We start from the raw sequence: 20,373 nt of genomic DNA, 5'->3' as shown, positions 1-20,373 counted from the left end.
CTTGTTGTGTTGCAATGCAATGCAGGCAGGCAGCCATCTCTCAGCAGTGAGACAGGGTTTCCCCACACTACCGCCCTGACCAACTCATACGTGGACACGAGGCACCAGCATCCTTCTTCTCAGCTACGACGACAGCAGCCGCTAGCCTAAATTGGCAACCATGTTGTGCTCCTATTCTATCTACTCCATCTGTTCTTAAATATAAGCCTTTTTAGAAATTCCACTATAAACTACATACGGAGTAAAATGAGTGAATCCACACTATAGACTATAGACTATCTAACTCAGTGCTACACACACGCGGCACATGAGAAACTCTCGAAGCCATCCGACTCCTTTCGTCCCTTTTTGTGGTCAGGCCGGTTGATGGTTGGTATATTGAGTTGTACCTAGTCGTGGCAAGCTAAAAGTTTGGCGACAAACGAGAATACCTTTTTTTTTCTAAACACGTTAACTGAAGATGAGCTCCATACTCGCTGCTTCCTGCTCTCCCTTTCAATTCCATTCAGTCCTTCTCTACGCGTTCACGGAAAATCCGTGCACAATTTTCAGACAGAAACAATTTCCGCAAACATAGTTATTCTCTAAAACCAACATTGGTTGGCGCGCGCGCGACGGAGCTCGCCTCTCACTCTGTTGTTTGCTCTGCTCTGGCGCTCTGTCCCACTCCCATCTGTAGTGTGAGACTGTATCTTGAGTTACCAATCAAATCTCCCTGGAGAAATCCATCAAATTACCTCTGATGATTTCGAAAGATAGTATCCTCACAGCGAATAATTCTTTCTTCGAGAGACTGCGGTGTAGACGCGCAATTGTCCTTGAGCTTACGACTCGGTACACGATGCCAAAATCTTATTATCACCACATGCATCGACATCACTACCAAACCAGTACTTGAGAGTTCAGAGTACAACAAGCAGCAGCAGCAACTAATAATAATTAGAGAAAAATTTGTGCAGGCATGACACCTGCCAAACACCATACTACAGGGGGCATATCATATCAACCAACGGTAATAATAATAAAAGAGCTCTATATTAACGGAGTCCTCTCCCTCCTAATTTACCAGCTCGGATCGGATCTATGCAACAAACTGCAACGGACGGTACGGCGATTATCAATTCGTCTCCACAAGAACAGAGAGTTCGCCACGGCAGCAAGGGCCGCCGAGCGCCCGGCGATGGCGCTCACTTGACGGTGCAGATCTTGATGACGGAGGCGACGCCGATGCGGTGCAGGACGACGACGGCGTCACCAGCCTTGCAGAGCTGCTTCTTCACGGCCGACTTGAGCGCCGCCTGGAGGATCTCCTCCGTCGACTCCGAGTCGGTGGCCTTGGCGGAGCCCTCGGCGAGGAGCGGGATCAGGCCCCTGTAGATCAGGCTGTGCCTGGCGGGGCCCTCGGAGCTGACGGTCCAGTCGAACGAGTCGGTCGTCAGCACCGGGACGACCACCGACAGGATCGGCACCCTGGGCCGGTACTTGGCCACCAGCTTCGCCGTGGTGCCGCCACGGGTCAGGACGACGATCAGAGTGGCCCTGGCCTTGTTGGCGGTTCGCACGGCCGAGGACGCGAGGGACTCCAGCGGGCTCATCGGGAGGGGCGCGGCCTTGATCATCTCCTTGAAGACGGCGTCGTTGTCCAGGGAAGACTCCGCCTCCACGCAGATGCGCGCCATGATCTTCACAGCCACCTCAGGGTATGCTCCGGCAGCGCTTTCACCACTGAGCATGACACAGTCAGTTCCATCAAGCACCGCATTTGCGACGTCAGTAGCCTCGGCACGGGTTGGCCTCGGGGACTTGATCATTGACTCAAGCATCTGGGTCGCTGTGACCACAGGCTTGCCAGCAAGGTTGCACTTGTAGATCATCATTTTCTGTGCAAGGAATATCTTCTCAACTGGAATCTCCATTCCAAGATCACCTCTGGCAACCATAAAGGCATCGGTTTCCCTCAGAATGTCATCAAAGTTTACAATGCCCTCTTGGTTTTCAACCTACAGATTCAAGAAAGAAGTCAGATACATAACGCCATAACGAACATGGTCACAGGCAAGCGCATATGTACATATATATACAGTAGATTTTGTCAACATGGCAGTCAAACAAAGCCTAGTAAATCTGAACAATTTCACAAGTACCAGGAAAAAAAACATTATCAGGGGAGATGCAGCAAAAGAAGAGACAAAACTTACTCATCTAACTGTCCCAAGGTTTAACCAAATGTGCTCATTAAGGAAAGCACAAAGAGAACAATTTGTGCATTTTTGGCTTTTTGCCTAATGTTTTTACAAACAGGAGCAGATGTGAAACAGGCCACAAGGAAGAGCCAAAGATTTCATGGGTTCCAGAATGGAGAATTCCAGTATGTATTAACAAAAAGCTCGACTGCAAAACAGTTAGGCTGCTGAATGTAAGAAAGAAACATCATCTATGGTTGCCCTCGTACTTAACTAAAAAAGAGGCAAAACTTGCTCAGCTAATTGTCCCAGGTTTAAGCAAGCGTGTCGGTAAGGAAAGCAGAAATAAGAGAATAAATTGTGTACTTTTGCCTAATACAGCATAGAATAAGACTACAATGTTTTTTACAAACAGGAGCACATGTGAAACAGGTCACAGGGAAGAGCTAAGGAGTTCATCCATTGTGTATTAAGTATATTAACAAGAAACTTAACTGCAAAACAGTTAGGCAGCTCAACCTCAATGTAAGAAAAAACATCATCTATGGTTGCCTTATTACTTAACTAACATGCAGAAACATTTCATCATTGCAGAGAATATCAAAGAGTTTAGCAAGGACATGAAAATGAACACCAAGAAGACACATAAAACAGCTGAGAGTAACAACATACAAACCTTTGACATTAACTTGATGCGCTTTGCATGCTGTCCAAGAAGCTGCCTGACGGTCACCAAATCTGATCCTTTGCGGACAAATGACAAAGCAATCATGTCAATGTCATTAGGCACACCCCATCCCAAAATGTCCTCCTTATCCTTCTCCGTCAGCGTAGGAAGGTCCACGACAATTCCTGGCAGATTACAATTCTTCCTCTCTCCAAGCATTGCAGTGTTCTCACACCTACATCTGACAGTTCCAGCTGCTGGGTCGCAAGACAGAACAGACAAGGAGATGGTACCATCAGCACATAGTATGACATGCCCAGGCTTCACATCCTGAGGAAGTTTCTTGTAGCTCATGGAGATGGTGTTCGTGTCGCCCTTGATATCGTAGTCAGTGGAAACAGTGATTTCTTGACCCTTTGTCAGTTTGATTGGTTTACCATCCTTCAAAAATCCAGTACGAATCTCAGGTCCCTGCAGTGATGAAGAAAATACTCAGTACAGATCATCATATAATGCCCTCAAACACCTACCAACAAGAACCCATCAGAATGTAGGCTACAGATTACACATCATATGAAACGGTCTTCCCTTTTTTGCAAAAAAATATTAAATGAAATGGTCACCAAAAGAAAACACTGCAATAACAGCACCTGATTGCAAGGACCGGTCGCATTGAGCTTACTGAAGTACTCCTTCAGTTCACTAATATAAGATGTTCTAACTATTTTCTAAAACGGATGTATGTAGACACGTTTTAGTGTATTTGTTCACCCATTTCAGTCTGTCCATATTGAAATATCCAAAAAGAAAAAACATCTTATAATAGTGAACAGAGGGAGTGTAAGAAATAAAAACCATTAAATTTAAACATGTGATCTGCGAAGATAAGCACCACAAGATGAAGAACTAGTTATATAAATGAGTTGAAGCATTAAGCCATTATTGTGTACTCCCTCCGTCCCACTATATAAGATCGTTTTGTAAGCTGTTTTAGCTTACAAAATGATCTTATATTATGGGACGGAGGGAGTAATAAACAACTACTCGAGCATGTTTTGTTACTACCAAATAAAACCTCTCTATAAGTGTACCAATGGCTTCCTTCTATTTGTGTGCATGAACAAAAGCTATGAGAGCCAGCAATACCGTAACACCAAGATCTGGAATAAGCAGCCACTGAACCATCCTTCAAATATACTCCCTCTGTACCGAAATACTTGTTGGGGGAACTTGTAGTTGGGGAAAACTAGTACAAGTTCCCCCAACTATAAGTATTTCGGTACAGAGGGAGTATTTACGAGTAATGTCTGGTCAGTTAAACACACAGTGAAACCACTAGTGAACAAAGTAACTGAACAACACGGCGACAATATGCAAAACTTGTGTTAACTAACATGATGTATTATAAATACAGCAGGCAGGTCGTTCGGAACCAGGTCTTACGGCGCAACCGTCTCCAGTACTGAGCAATCAGCTGCGCTGTGGCGGCTGATGATGGCAGCAGGATCTGGAGGCCGGCGACAACACAACACAAGACAACACGGATGCAACCGCGCAGGCCACGCCACAGCGGGTCAGGCTACATGCCATCCCATGATATATTGATTGATTCCATTTCACCAGCATCGCAAATGGGCAGCAGCCCAATCAATCCTAGATCCAACCTTCCACGACAAGGCAGAGCCCTGAGGCCAATCTAACCAACCACACATGTACGTACTAGTACTAGCATTAAATGTAGCCCCTCAAAAAGTCAAAATCACCAAAGCCGTAATCCTAATCCGACCATGCTGCTGACATGCGGCTGCCTCCGGATCACCCCAATCGAACCCCCGATCGACAGATCAGTAGTAGATCGGAGCCCACGCCTTCCACCCTCAAACCAAAACCAACGGAATCCACCCCACAGAACGGCCCGATCCGGCGAGCCAAGGCCGCGCCAGCGGCGGGGCGGGAGAGGGGGGATCGAGACGGGGTCGGGGGTCGGGGTGCTATATACCTTGGTGTCGAGCATGACGGCGCAGAGGATGCCGGTGTTGTGCATGGCCTGGCGGAGGGCGTCGAGGGTCTCCTTGTGGTACTCGTGGGTGCCGTGGGAGAAGTTGAAGCGCGCGACGTTCATCCCGGCGCGGAGCAGCTTCTCGAGCATGGGCACGGAGCGGGAGGCCGGGCCGAGCGTGCACACGAGCTTGGTCCGCGGCGTCCGCGCGTCCGCCGCCGCGTCCCGGTCCATGTCCGCCAGCACCGCCGCCATGTCGATGTTCGCCATCGCGCCCTGCCGATCCGGTCGCCGGAGGTGGGGTGGGAGGGGTTGGGTTGGGGGTGCGGGGGGATGACGATGAGATTTGGATTTGGTCGCGGACGGGGATGGATGGGTGGATGTTTTATAGGAATGGGAGTGGGGGATTTCGGGGGGGGCGATTCGGTGGGCGAAGAGGCGGAGGGAGGGAGGAGGACGACGGGATTGTGGCTGTGGACACGTGGTTTGGTCTGGGCACCGGGCCGAGTGGGGAGGTGGACGCGGCCGCTCTCCGCCACCGGTGCTTCGCTCCCGTTACCGTCAGCCCCCCGTTTCCCACGTCTTCTTCTTGGGGAAGAAGTTGCAGTGGAAAATTCTCCACCATTTAAGATCGTATATATTGGATCCCTAAAAAAATGGTATATATTGGAAATAAAAACAAATAGATACTCTCTCCGTTGTAAAGATATATAAGAGCGTTTAGAGGGATTAGAAATATTTTTCTCATGGGCGGTATTCTAGGAGAATAGAAATGTTTTCCAGCACTTGTATCTCATCACCCGACTCTCGCGTCGTCTGCCCTAGGCGACGAGGGAAACACAGTCGTCGCCCCTGGATCTCCCCCTTGCTGCCGGCCTCTATGGGACCCTATTGATGCTCGGTGCGTGCTCTTTGTGGCCAGCTGGTGGATAGCCGGTCTCTGGCCCCCGCCAAATGTGGGTCGGATTGCGATCCCGCCGAGCGGCGGGTGGCGTTTGCTGTCATGTGTTCGTAGCGCTCCGGCTTTGGTGGGACTTGCATGTTGTGTGTCGCCCAGATCCAGCGCGGAAGTGGCTTAGATGGCTTGCATCGCCCCGTATGAAATCCGTGGTTGCAGCCGTGCAGGTGATGGTGGCAGGATGGTGGTGAGTGGTCCTAGTTTTTCTTACTTCTGGTGCAGGTTCCTGAGGTGTGCTCATTGGTCTCGCCATTCGACCGATTCCACAGAAGATCCTAATGCTCTCATCTAAACTCGGGTTAGCGCCTCTTTGGATTGCATTGTCCCCTTTCGATACCCCTCTCCCTCTTTGAGATGTGTTGCCGGATGGCAACCAGATGGCCAAGCTCATAGCGCTCTCTTACCTTGCTTACACATATGAAGAGGGAAGGTGAGGTCCTCCTCCATGTTTGTTGCAATCAAGGTTGGCGGAAACCTTGATTGCAAAACAGTGCGTAGAAAAAATTGGCATCCTCAAGGATTTAAACACATTTTCCATTTTTTGTAAAAGGTACCATATGACCTTTGGTCTCTAAAAGCAATACCCCCCCCCCACACACACACACAATTTCATTGAATAAGGCGCGCACACATCTTAAAATGTAACTTACGCCATAAAGTAGTAAAAAAGTGTGGGTTATATGGTATAAAGCATATACCGTTGATTCTTTTTAGAAAAAGCTTCTAATGGTATGATCTTACGGAAACACTAAAAACTAACGTGGCCGGACTGGACGACTCACTAAGTGACCCGCCCGAGTCTGACGACTCATGGGTGACCCGGCAAGTGGGTCAGAGAAACGACAAGACCCGGTGACCCAGAAGGCGGTTTATGGAAGGCCGCATCATGTTATGGTGGGCCGGTTTATGAGGAAAGCACAAGGAAATATTCTCCCACAAAGGAAGGAAAACTAGGACTCCACTTGTAATAGAGTAATCCTAATCCAACTAGGACTAGTCATGTAAACCGCCCCTTTAACATATATAAGGAGGGGCAGAGCTTCCCAGAGAGGGACAATTAACAAGAAACAATCTCTAGGGCTAGACACAACTAGAGGAGAGCCAGTTTACGACGACTCCCGCGTGATGATAATGAGACCTAACCTCAAACAACATGTAGGGTTGTTACCGGATGATGTTTCCCGGGGCCCGAAGCTGTCTAAACCCTTGTCGTGTGTTGCGCTTCTCAATTCCGCTCAACCCCTCTCAAGCTACCACATAGATGCGTTGGCCTCGCGACTAAGTCCTCACACTAGGACATCTGACGTGATAATTCCACGACATGTATAGTTTTACGAAAACACTAAAAACTAACGCCAGATCCGTAGGCATGGCAAATCCGATATATTTTATGGCAATTTATATTGGCAAATTTGGTTTGTAAGCATGGCATTTTTCTGACAAAATAATGAGCAGAGACGGATTTGCCGTGCTCGCCAGCTAAACCTGCCGTCCTCCTAAAACATAATTTGCCATAAAAGACGTTTGATTTGTCATGATAGAAAAATGACATCAAATTTATAGCGGAGTCGTGGTTTTTGAGGTACAAAGAAAAACCATTCGCAAAAAAAAAAAAAAAAAAAATAGGGCACGGGCGCTGATGGGAAGCATGTGCGCTGCCTGGCCGGGCCGCCGATGCACTTGCGGTCTGGTTGCCAGGATAGTGCGCGGTGGGGTCCGGTGGAGATCCTGAGGATCATTCGTCCCCGCGCGACGGCATATGCCGTGCCGGTGGGCGGCCAAACCAGCGCGCGGCGCGACGCACGTCAAAAACCGGGGACCCGCCCGACCCGAGCCTCGGTACCACTTTCGCTTTCTTTTTTTTGAGGGTCAGTCCATCCACGCGCCCGCCCGCCCCTCGTTCTGGACCCCTGCACCGGCCGCTCTGGCGTCCGACGGAGAGTGTACCGCACATCCTTGGGTCGGGTCGGGTCGGGTCAACCGACCCGTGCGCATGTCACCGCGGAAAGCGCAGGGAACGATTTTAATTTTAGTCGGGCGGAAGGAACTTTGCGATTCGATTCAATTTTGTCTCCCAATTTTCTAAAGATTTTCTGAAGAGAAGAGGGTTATGTCTTTGACCATCTCCATCCGTGTCACGGGCAGAGGAGTTTTGCAACGGTCCTTGTCCTTCACAAAACCATGGAACAATATACCAGTGTGGCAGCGCCCGCCATACGAGAGATCCAACACTTTTTTAAAAGGGAAACCGGTACGAGATATCCCGTTCATAAAATTTCGATCCAGACGGGCGTCTTAAACGGATCTCAAACATTCGGGCTGACCGACATCTCTCGTATCCAGCCCAAATACGGGATGGACATCAGACGCATGGGCGCGTCGGCCAACCCCGCTGCATGCAGGTCGTAGCGGTCCCACCTGCAACGACAGAAGCTCCTTCCTCTCTCATCGATGCATCCAAGTTTTAGTCCCACATCGCCGCGGTAGGCAGACACCGACCGGCTTAAAACAGCCTCGTCGGCGGATGGCGGCATACTTCTCTGTTGTTGTATAGGTCTATCAATTCTCGCCGCGTGAACGAGATAACTTGACACCAGACTGCATTTCATTAACTGATGATTGTTCATCGAGTGTCAAGTTTGTCTTTGTTCACGTACGCTGATACCCCTACTACAATCGCAATCGTTTTTATTTCGTTCATCGATTTTTACAAACACGTCGTGATTCATAAAAAAATAGTACTAACATGAATGTTTCCTTTATCGACATATCGACACATAGTGACAAACTATTTTCTTAACAGAGGGTGACGCTTCTGGACGACCCAACTATTTAAGCCACTCGACTAGCTTGTCATGCGGGCTGATGGGACTAATACGGGTATGAAATTGTAACTATGTGCAATTTTTGGTGTATTTTGGCAACCCAGCCTGCCCTAGACGGATGGGATGATCATCATGCATGACCCAGTATGTAATAGATGTTTTAGAAATAGGGTTTGTGGTTTCAAAGCGTAAATTTGCAAAACTTGTTTTTACTAGTAAGTGTGCACGTGCAACGCACGCATTATCATGTGTAAAATTACCATCATTCGTTCTAGAAATAATGAACCAAAATATAGTGTGCTAAGTGCTAACACAAGAGAGGCGATATAGACGTTTAACAATGTTGTGATACAAAAAATGTCACTTGGACTAAAAATGAGTGAACATATTTGTCATCAATCATGAGTAAACCGGCAATCTTCGAGGAAAATTTCAAAGAAGTATATCATGATTTTCTATTTTTCTTGACCAAATCCTTTTCGAATCCTTGCCAACAATGACTGACAAGTGGTATAGACATATTATCTTATTGTGATTAACAAGTCATGTGAATATAAATTATACATTGGTATTATTAAAAAAAATTAAATAGAAGGCATAACCATGAAGAAATCGATGCACAACAATAAATATTTTTAAAGGACACCACCAGTTCACACACATAAATGATATACATGTTTAGAAACAAAACAAAAATGAACATGAGTATACTGAGTAATCATGCACACAGGCATGGCAGAGAGAGTACAAATGATCCCTTCATCTCTAAAGAAAAGGGGAAATGTCCCAATCAGTTCTGGAAACATAGTCATGGGGTACAAATGTTGAACCTACTGGCAAAATTATTGATTTGCTTTTGGAAATTTGAAAAAAAAAATCGCATTTAATAATCGTAAATTTTCTTACATAAATTTCTAAACTTTGGAAAAAAGAGATTAAATAGAATTCACAAGAGTTTTAAAAAATGTTCACTTTTTCCAAAAAAATCCCTGTAGTTTTCTGAAGATGTCCACTTCTTTATTTAGAAACAAAAAAGTCACTCTTTTTCTTCTGGAAACCAAATTAAGAACCGGGAAAATCAAAGAAAAAACACGAAAAGGCCCGCAGCTGGGGCGAAAGACGCATTTTGACGCTTGATGCGTCACATAGGACCTCCCCCTCGTTGGAGATGCCCTTGGAGCGTGGTCTCCTTCCTCTAGGCCTCTACCATCGTCAAGACGTCAACAAGAGACATGCATGCATGACGGACTCATGCCCTTGATTCATCGTTGGTGCATGACTGAGCGTGCCCATGCATCCACTCACGACGACGCACGCACGCGCCTCGCGCTGGGCACCGGCGCGCCGGGAAGGAGGTAGTTGCACCACGCCATGGTCGCCGCCCGCGCGCTCCACCCCGGCCACACCCACCTCATCCATGGCTATAAATACGACGCCGTCTCGCAGCTCACACAGCCCAAGGTGCAAGCTGCGAGTAGTGGTAGCACACGCACGCACCAACAGTTCCAGCGACCGAAGCCAGCGAGACACCGAAGCGTCCGTGCTTCCAGCCAGCCATGTCTCGCTCCGGGTGCCTCGCGGTGCTGCTGCTCCTGGTGCTCGCCGCCAGGGCGGCCGCGGCGATCAAGCCACTGGAGGAGGAGCCGCAGGGCGGCAAGTGGACGGACCAGCTCACGGCGGGAGCGGCGATCAAGCCGTCGGAGGAGCAGCCGCAGGACGGCAAGCTGGCGGACCACGTCGCGGCGGGAGCGGCGATCAGGCCATCGGAGGAGCAGCCGCAGGACGGCAAGCGCCTCACGGCGAGAGCGGCGATCACGCCATCGGAGGAGCAGCCGCAGGACGGCAAGCGCCTCACGGCGAGAGCGGCGATCACGCCATCGGAGGAGCAGCCGCAGGGCGGCGTGCGGGCGGGCCACCTCACGGCGGCCAAGGGCCTGCTGGGGGAGGAGCCCGCCGCGCGGCTGGCGTACGTCCGGACGGAGGAGAAGAAGGACAGCGAGGAGGCGGCGACGATGCCGTTGGAGGGGATGAAGCCCGGCGGCGGCGTGGCGATCCAGCAGGGCGGCGACCCGGGCACGGTGCCGTCGGCGTCGTCGGGGAGCGGCGAGCACGCGAAGGAGGAGAGCGGCGAGCACGCCGGCAAGGAGGGGAGCAGCAGCACCAGCAAGGAGGGGGAGAAGTCGGCCAAGAGCTGCCTGACCAAGGAGGAGTGCCACAAGAAGCGCCTGCTCTGCGGCAAGGGCTGCACCATGTCCGCCCACGCCAAGTGCGCCGCCAAGTGCTCCAAGTCCTGCATCGCCACCTGCTAGGCGCCCCCCGCCGCCGCCGGCGACGGTCTTGATCATCCATCTTTAGCTTGTTTTGGTGAAGGGAATAAGGGAAGGGGCACGCCGCAGCTAGCCGCATGTCTGCATGTGTGGTGTAGCGTACGTAGCCTCTCGATATATCTCGTCTTCGTGTCGTCGTCGTTGGTGTAGTGTTTTGATGTGGCCCCGTGTTTGTTCGTGTGTGTTTAGGACTGATATTCGTGATGTTAGTGCCATCTGTGTTTTGTTATGTGTCCTTTGTGGTGATAAATTTGGATGAAACTTGAATAAGAATTGCATGCGCATGTTAACTTGTTTGCTCAACTGTCAGAAAGATGAGCAGCCTTCAGTCTCTCGGGTCATAGGAAAGGAAGAAGATTCAATTATAACAACCTTTTTGTTAAAGAAAACAATAAGCTAACTAAGAGATTATTCTAGCAGAGTGAGACGTCCGATGTTGGGTGTTTGGCAAACTGAACAAGAAGAAATGCAGCATATCAATGGTGGAAATACATCACGAACATCCACTCCATGTGTCAAAACTCTCTGCCTCAGTACATGGAGAATAGTTCTTGTGTGCTGTCCGGTCGTACGAACATATTCCGTGGTCTACATGCAAGTTTTTATTATATATATACTACTACATATCTATTACTCTTGGACCAAACCAGCGTTTTGGGTACCGCGCGAGAAAATCGGTTACCAGGCGGATACCGCGTTTCCAAATACCCCACGAGAAATCAACTTCTCAAGCAAAAAATTCCAAAATTTTGTTCGGATTCAAAAAAAAAAAAAAGCGTCTGGAATTTGCTTGGAATTTCGCCCTAACCGTGGTAACCGAGTTTTTCGGTGACCCACGAGAAAAAAGTGCCCCTCGGTAGCCAAATCCTTGGACCAAACATATAACTCGTGCAAATTGCCACTTACTATTTAACTCTCTCTAAAAAAAAGAGAAGCAAGAGAGTGCAAATGATTTCTATAAGAGCAACTCCAACGCAGGGACCTAAACGAACACGGATGTTATCCGTTTTTGTCCGTTTGGGTCGCTCGTCCGCCTAGTGGACATGCGAGGACGATGGATATACCCAACACAAAAACATACGGCGGACCCATTTCCTGCCTCTGCGGCTGATTTCGTCGGCAAAGCAAGCGTCCATGCAGCTAGAGCAGGAAGCAATGAGGTTAGAGTGGCCGGACATGGTCGGGCGCAGCCCGGAGCGCGGCCGGAAGCTCGAGAGCGGGCGCAGCCAGGAGCACCCAGGAGCACGGCCGGGCACTCGAGAGCAGGCGTGGCCGGGCGCGGTCTAGAGCGTGCCCAGAAGCTCGAGAGCGGGCGCGGCCAGGAGCACGGCCAGGCGAGCGCAGGGGAGGCAAGGCACGGGGGGCAGGCCAGGCGCGACGAGCTCCAACGCGGAGATGCACTGGCAGGGACGGCAGGCCGGGCGAGCGCGCATGGAGGGCCGGCGCGGCGAGCGCGCATGGAGTTGGACTGCAGGATGCGCTGGCGGGGATGGCAGGCCGACACTGCTCCAACTCTCGAGCGGGGTGGGCGGGTGGGTGGGAGAAGAGAGAGGAAAAGGAGGAGAGTGATGGGATGGAACGGGTGGGTGGATGGCAACTGGGCCAAGCGGCACATGCAGCCGGACAGAGGCGGGCGAAGAGTGCACAGAGAACGTCCGCTTTGTGTCCACCTCTGACCCAAATGTGCCTCAAATTTTGGCTGGATATGGGTCCGAGGGAACACAAAACGAAAACAGATGGACGATGTGTCCGTTTGGGTCGCTCCGTTGGGCCAAGTTTTTTGTCTGGATGACCCAAACGGGCAAAATGGGTCACCCGGTTGGAGTTACTCTAAAATATTTCTCGCCGTGCTCAAACAAATATAAGTGGAGAACATAGAGCAATCGACTCAACTCAAAAGTTATAAGTGAAGAACATAAAACATTCTATAAATTTGAGATGAAGGTGTAGATTGCCATAGCATTGGTTGCTATAAAATTTGTTAGCCGGCTAATAAGTGCTAAATTTATTGTAGATTGGCATAGCATTGGTTATAGTTTGCTTGATTATCTCATGGAAAAAGTCATGTAATAGTCAATGTCTATTTTGGGGAATCCCTCCAACCATGTTTTGCCATTTCTGCTGATGAAACATAAATGCAATGCCTTTTTTTTTTACTCATGCATACAGCCGTAATTCTGTTGCAGGTATGTGGTAATATTCTTTGCTTTTAAAGGAAGGAGTAGTCACGCTTAACTAGAATCTATTCCGAGTGATCGCATGGAAGTATTTGCCGGAAACATAATAATCTCTGCCTTTTTCACTTCTCAAAAGATGTTGCTTTGGAAAGCTATGAGGAATGCCCTCACAATGGCCAGCACCGACCACCGAATAGCCAATTTACTCTGGCTTAAATCGAGCGCAGAAAATACAGGTTCTATTTTCAGCATTGCATAGTGTTGTTCTGAATTTTGTAGGCTGATTGTAAGAATGAGAATTTTGGTTGTTAGGAATGTTTTTCTGTTTTGATTGAGGGAAGTTTTGGTGTCAGCCTTCCATAATCGATGATCATGTAAGCATCATCGTTCTATGTGTATTGTTGTAGAAAAATACTTTTTGTCTGAATGACTCTCGTGAAGTGGTGATGTTTTTTTTTTCAAACCAATTTCATTTGCATGTAGCTATTGCTGTGAATGCAATGCAAATTCAGACGCACTGTGCAATGCAAATTCAGACATTTGGGCTTTTTTTAGGTAAAACCTGACTAGCTAGCAGTGCTGAACAACTATGTCCGTTTTCGCTTGGCTTTCGTTAAAGAAATCGGAGGGAGCTGCATTGCTATGTGAAGTTCTTTCTTCAGACCAATTTCTAGCTGTTGGTATAATTGCACTTAGCTTTGTCTTTAAAAAAATGATTGAGAGGTTGTTCTCAACATCCAAATTATCCAAGTTCTATCTTAAAAATTGGGGAGAATTTTACTTCCCCGGCCTCTGCACCATCTAGGGATGCATACGGCCATTTTAGTATAAGTATCAAGTTCTATCTAGGACTGTCTTTCCTAAATTAGGCAGATATTCTTTGTATTCTCGTGGTAATGATATATCTTTTTTGATCCTTGTTAATAAAAATACCTTAAAACGATTGTTCTACGGTCACAGGTAAAAAAAAGAAGATATATTTTCTCACTACTGCGCCGTTTCCGTTTGTCGCTAGTTGTGACCGATTTCTTCACCACGTCTTTTAAGCTAATTGGCACGAGTTGGTACAACTGGAGATGCATGTTGATCATCAACTAACCAACTCTACCTTATGCCAGCTTCTCACCACGCTCACACCGCGACACACACCACGCCACGCCACACGAACACACATGACAGCGACACACATGCTCATCACTAGGGTTGACTGCCTTATAAATTCACAGGCCAACTCACTCCTCTCTCTCCCTCCTTCTCTTGCTGCTTCCAATTCCAAACCAAGCGAGCGAGCGAGCGCCAAGTGATGGAGAACCGGCACGTCGACACCGAGAAGTGGGTCAAGGTGAGCATCCAAGGGGCTCCCTACCTGCGGAAGGTGAACCTGAGGGCGTACCGAGGGTACAGGGAGCTCATGGCTGCGCTCTTCTGCTTCGTCCGCACATTCAACTGGGCTAGCCAGCAGTGGGGCATGCTGGTGGCCTACGAGGACGAGGCCGGCCACTCCATGCTCGCCGGCGACCTCCCGTGGGAGTAAGCAAGCCCCCATCATCGTCTCTGCATCTCAGTTACATACTGTACATGCCAGTAAACATCTTTCACGTGTGTTGAATATATGGTTTGTGCATGTATATTGTATAGTCCGGCCCACCTCCTAGTCTTTGTATAGTTGAGGTTGTGGCTTCACTTTGTACTCCATATATACGTGCGCTTTGCACCGATCAATACATCGTGAAGCATTGCCAAAACAATCGTTTCCAACATGGTATCAGACCTACGATCCTAACCCTAACCCGTGCCGCCGCCGCCGCCGCCGCGATCGCATCGCCGCCGCCGCCGCCACCGCCGCCGCCGCTGCCGCCGCGTCCCTACGCCGCCGCGCCGCCGCCCTGGTCCGCCGCCGCCGCCCGCGCTTCCGCCAGCCACCGCCGCGCCGCCACCAAGCCACGCCGCCCTCTCCCCCGTCGCGCCGCCCCCGCGTCGCGCCTCCCCTTCCCTGCCGCGCCGCCGCTCCCGTGCCGCCGCACCAACCCCCTTCGGCCATGGTCTCCCCCGGTTCCACTGGCGCCTCCCCCTTCCCTGCCGCGTCGCCGCTCCCGTGCCGCCGCACCAACCCCCTTCGGCCATGGTCTCCCCCGGTTCCACTGGCACCTCCCGCAGCCGCCGCACCAACCCGTTCGACGGTCCCGATCCCGTCGTCATCCGCGACCTCAACATCCTCGCCCGGGTTCCCGTCGTCCTCGACCACCTCACCTCCACGTACTATGCCTGGAAGACATACTTCTCCCTTGTGTTCCGTGAGTACAATCTCCGGGATCACATCGATGGCTTCATGGACTCCCGCTTCATGGAGGACGATGAGGAGTGGACGGCCATCGACGCCACCCTCATCCGTTGGTTCTACACCACCATCTCGAAGGACCTCTTCCACACGGTGGTCTCCGCCGACGATGATGCTCACGCCGTTTGGACCAAGCTCAACGGCCTCTTCACCGACAACGCGCTCCAACGCAAGGTCTTCTTGCACGACGAATTTTTTGGGTGCCAGCAGCTTGAGTCGTCTGTTGACGATTATTGCATGCGCCTCAAGAAGCTTGTTGACGAGCTCCGTGACCTCGGCGAGAAGGTCTCCGATGAGCTTCTCCTCAGCACCCTCATCGCCGGACTGAACGACGACTTCGGGAACGCCGCCTCCAACATCCCCCTCATCACCAACCTGACCTTCCCCAAGATCGTCGCGTACCTGAAACTGGAGGAGAGGCGGATGCGGATGTCACGCACCCGGGCCACGCACACGGCCCTCACCGCCGGCACCCGTGGCGGTGCGCCGCCCACCGCCCCGGCCCCACCACCGCGGCCCGCCCCGGGCCCCTTCTAGGCGCCGCCGCCGCCCGGGTTCCCCTACCCGGTGCCGCCGCAGGCCCCTCCGCCCCCCCGCCGAGCAGCAGCAGCGCCGGGGCGAGCGTCGCGGCCGCGGAGGCCGCAAGCAGCAGCAGCCGCAGCAGCCCGCTGCCCATGGCTGGGTGCCCCGCCAGCCGCAGCACCCGCTGCCACCGGCGCCCTGGCAGGCCGGCCAGAGCCCGTGGACGGGGGTTGTGCACGCATACTCCATGCCTATACCGCGTGCCCCCGTCCCCGGCTCCTTTGGCGCCCGCCCGGCCCCCCATCAGGCCCTGTACGCGGCCCCTCAGGCGTACCAGCCCGCGGCGCTCTACGCCCCCTCGGGCTATGGGTATGTGGCGCCACCGCCTCAGTCGGCGTCGTCTGCCCCGACCCTCCCGCCGGCGCCTTGGGATCCCGCGCTCCTAGCGGCTCTCCACACCGCCCCCACGCCGCAGCAGTACACCGGTGGTGGCGACTGGTATATGGACACCGGAGCCACGGCTCACATGGCCGCCAACCCCGGTAACCTTCTTGCCGCTCACCCCGTTCACACCGCTGCTCGCATTATCGTGGGTGACGGCTCTTCCATGGCCATTACTCATGTCGGCCATGCTGCTTTTCCTTCTAACTCCATGCCATTATATTTTTCTAATGTGCTTGTTTCTCCTGACATCATTAAAAATCTTGTTTCCGTTCGTTCTCTTACACGTGAAAATCCTGTTACCGTTGAATTTGACATGTTTGGCTTTTCTGTCAAGGATGCCCGTACCCGGATGGTGCTCCACCGATGTGACAGCCCCGACGAGCTCTACCCGGTCCACTCACCTACCTCATCCGTTGCTGCACCCATGGCGCTTTCCGCCGGAGTGGACCTTTGGCACGCTCGTCTCGGTCATCCCAACATCGCCACCCTTCGTCATATTCTTCGGAGTTTTTCATTCACGTGTAATAAGATCGACGATCACACTTGTCATGCTTGTCGCCTCGGCAAACATGTTCGTCTTCCTTTTAGCAATTCCTCGCATGTCGCATCATACCCGTTTGAGTTAATTCATAGTGATGTCTGGACCTCTCCTGTTGCAAGTAACACGGGCTATCTTTATTATCTTGTCATACTTGATGATTTTTCGCACTATGTGTGGACCTTCCCGTTGCGGCAAAAGTCGGACTCTGTTGCCACTCTCACCGCCTTCTACTCCTATGTCTCCACGCAGTTTGGACGTCCCATTCATGCGTTGCAAACAGACAACGGGAAGGAGTTCGATAACCTTGCGATCCGCAACCTTCTCGCCACACACGGCACGATCTTTCGTCTCACTTGCCCGTACACTTCGCAACAAAACGGCCGCGCTGAGCGCGTGCTACGCACTCTCAATGACTGCGTTCGCACCCTCCTCTTTCACGCCAACGTGCCACCACATTTTTGGCCCGACGCGCTTGCCACCGCATCACTACTCATTAACATTCATCCCATGTCGCACTCGCGGGAATTTCGCACCTCATCACCTCTTGTTTGGCACGCCACCCTCCTATGCTGAGCTCCGCATCTTCGGTTGCCTGTGCTACCCCAGCATCGCTTCCACCGCTCCTCATAAGCTCGCACCTAGGTCCGTGGCCTACATCTTTCTCGGCTATCCACCTAACACCAAAGGCTACCGCTGCTATGATCCTATCTCTCATCGGGTGATCACTTCACGACACGTTTACTTTGATGAGATGGTTTTTCCGTTCCAGCAGGTACCTTCGGATGATGCGGCCTTGCCCGCTCCCGGTGATGGCCGCCCACGTGCCTCTCTTGGGCCGCCTCCCGGCTTTGAGGGTGCCCCCCGCGCCACGGGTCGAGTCTCTCCCCGTTTGGCTGTCCTAGGGGCTGCACCCCCCTCGACGCCCGCAACGCCCCCAGCGTCCCCGGCCTCGACCCTGCCGGCGGCCTCGTCCGCCGGCCTCCGCCATGCCGGTGGCCTCGTCCGCCGCCACGCAGGCGGCCTTGCCCGCCGCATCACCGGCGGCCTCGTCCACGGAGGCCTCGCCCGCGGCGGTCCCATCGGAGGCGGGCTCGTCCTCATCCTCGCCTGCCTCCCCTACGGACCCACTGCCCCGCCCGATGACTCGCTCTCGGGCTGGCACCTTTTGCCTGAGCACGCGGTACCCCAGCGATGAGTATCTTCTCGCTGCTTCCGCCGCCGAGCCGTCTCCTCTCCCATCGTCATCTCGAGTCGCCCTTCGGGATCCTCATTGGCTCGCTGCGATGCAGGAAGAGTTCGATGCGCTCCAGCGGAACCGTACCTGGCAGCTCGTTCCTCGATCGCCCCGTGCCAACATCATCACGGGCAAGTGGGTCTTTCGGCACAAGACTCGACCGGATGGCACTCTCGAGCGCTACAAAGCTCGCTGGGTGGTTCGGGGTTTTCGGCAACGCGCGGGCGTGGACTTCACCGACACATTTGCCCCGGTTGTTAAACCGGGCACGATCCGCGCCGTGCTCCAGCTAGCCGTGTCCCGAGCATGGCCTGTGCATCAGTTGGACATGTCCAACGCCTTCTTGCACGACCACCTGGCTGAGCAGGTGTTCTGTGAGCAGCCCACCGGCTTCGTCGACGCCACGCATCCAGATCATGTGTGCTTGCTCTCCCGTTCGCTCTACGGTTGAAGCAGGCACCTCGAGCCTGGTACCAGCGCATCGCCGCCTTCCTGCAGACGCTCGGATTTACATCGACTCGCTCCGATGCGTCCCTCTTCGTGTATCATCACGGAGTTGACACGGCCTACTTGCTGCTGTACGTCGACGACATCATTCTGACGGCATCCACTGTCGCGCTCCTCCAGCGGCTCACTGCTCGTCTTCGTGATGAGTTTGCCCTGAAGGATTTGGGTCCTCTGCATTATTTCCTTGGCATTGAGGTGGTTCGACGGCCCGATGGGTTCTTCCTGCATCAGCAGCGCTATGCCCATGAGCTTCTCGACCGAGCTGGCATGCTTAACTGCAAGCCTGCTCCCACGCCAGTCGACACCAAGGCCAAGGTCTCCGCTTTGGAGGGCTCGCCTGCTTCTGATGCGGCCTTCTACCGCTCCATCGTGGGCACCCTGCAGTACCTGACCCTGACGCGCCCGACTTGCAGTATGCCGTTCAGCAGGTCTGTCTACACATGCATGCTCCGCGCGACTCTCACTGGACTCTGGTGAAGCGTATCCTCCGATACATACGCGGCAGCCAGTCTTTGGGACTTACGTTGACGGCTTCCGCCTCCACCGACCTCGTCGCCTACTCTGATGCGGACTGGGCTGGCTGCCCCGACACACGGCGCTCCACCTCGGGGTACTGTGTCTACCTTGGGCCGTCCTTGTTCTCTTGGTCTTCCAAGCGACAGCCCACCGTCTCCCGCTCGAGTGCCGAGGCTGAGTATCGAGCAGTGGCTAACGCCGTTGCTGAATGCTCTTGGCTCCATCAGCTGCTCCAGGAGTTGCTTTGTGATGTTCACAAGGCCACGCTCGTCTACTGCGACAACGTCTCCGCCGTTTACCTCTCCGCCAACCCGGTCCATCATCGTCGAACGAAGCATATTGAGCTCGATATACACTTCGTTCGTGAGCAGGTGGCTCTTGGGCGCATCCGGGTCCTCCACGTCCCGACGGCGCAGCAGTTCGCCGACGTCATGACGAATGGACTGCCTACTTCTGTTTTCAAGGAGTTCAGGTCCAGTCTTTGCGTCTCTGGCGACGCTTCGACTGCGGGGGGTGTTGAATATATGGTTTGTACATGTCTATTGTATAGTCTGGCCCACCTCCTAGTCTTTGTATAGTTGAGGTTGTGGCCCACTTTGTACTCCATATATACGTGCGCTTTGCACCGATCAATACATCGTGAAGCATTGCCAAAACAATCGTTTTCAACAACGTGCACTGACTAACAAGTGGTTGTTGTTGGTCTGCTTTTGCTTGCGTTGCAGCATGTTCGTCGATAGCTGTGTGAAGCTGCTCATCTGCAAGATGCGGCTGCCTTGATTCCATCGTCTCGATCGTCTTGGTGTCGATGCCGTTGCTGGAGGATTCTTATCAACGGAGGAGGGAGGTAGCTACTTGTTCCTCGGTGCCTGGGTGCAGGGGTGTTCAGCAGCAGCAGCAGCAGCACTAGCTAGCTAGTGTGTGTGTGTGTGTGTGTGTGTGTGTGGATGCATTGCACGCAGCAGATACTCCCTAGAGCTTGTGTTTGCTTGCCACGGTAACAACGCATTGTACTACTTACGTTGATAATAAAGTGCTCCCTCTGTTTCAAAACGCGTCCGTGCACTTACTCTACCAATTTTACCGTGTTCCTTCTTTCCCCATTCTCATCCGAAATCGTAAAGATGCACCACCA

The 20,373-nt window shown here is 52.2% G+C and overlaps 3 protein-coding genes across 3 annotated transcripts; 2 read left to right on the top strand and 1 right to left on the bottom strand.

Moving 5' to 3' along the window:
• Positions 1–831: 831 nt before the first annotated feature.
• LOC123047406 (pyruvate kinase, cytosolic isozyme) lies at positions 832–5,235 on the bottom strand. Its single transcript, XM_044470949.1, has 3 exons — positions 4,850–5,235; positions 2,860–3,321; positions 832–2,000 (listed from the first exon to the last, which is right to left on the bottom strand). The coding sequence occupies exons 1-3, from the start codon at positions 5,117–5,119 to the stop codon at positions 1,188–1,190; spliced, it is 1,545 nt and encodes a 514-aa protein (XP_044326884.1). The 5' UTR covers positions 5,120–5,235; the 3' UTR covers positions 832–1,187.
• A 4,842-nt stretch (positions 5,236–10,077) lies between these two features.
• LOC123047405 (acrosomal protein SP-10) lies at positions 10,078–11,255 on the top strand. The gene has a single exon (XM_044470948.1). It carries the CDS (start codon positions 10,189–10,191, stop codon positions 10,939–10,941), a length of 753 nt encoding a protein of 250 aa, XP_044326883.1. The 5' UTR covers positions 10,078–10,188; the 3' UTR covers positions 10,942–11,255.
• Positions 11,256–14,439: 3,184 nt separating this feature from the next.
• LOC123039662 (auxin-responsive protein IAA14-like) lies at positions 14,440–20,018 on the top strand. Its single transcript, XM_044462726.1, has 2 exons — positions 14,440–14,666; positions 19,964–20,018. The coding sequence occupies exons 1-2, from the start codon at positions 14,440–14,442 to the stop codon at positions 20,016–20,018; spliced, it is 282 nt and encodes a 93-aa protein (XP_044318661.1).
• The last annotated feature ends 355 nt before the right edge of the window (positions 20,019–20,373 follow it).

Source organism: Triticum aestivum, chromosome 2B, assembly GCF_018294505.1.
Source record: "Triticum aestivum cultivar Chinese Spring chromosome 2B, IWGSC CS RefSeq v2.1, whole genome shotgun sequence".
NCBI classification, from domain to species: Eukaryota; Viridiplantae; Streptophyta; class Magnoliopsida; order Poales; family Poaceae; genus Triticum; species Triticum aestivum.
Note: the sequence above shows the minus strand (reverse complement) of the source record. Positions and strands in the feature narration are given on the sequence as shown.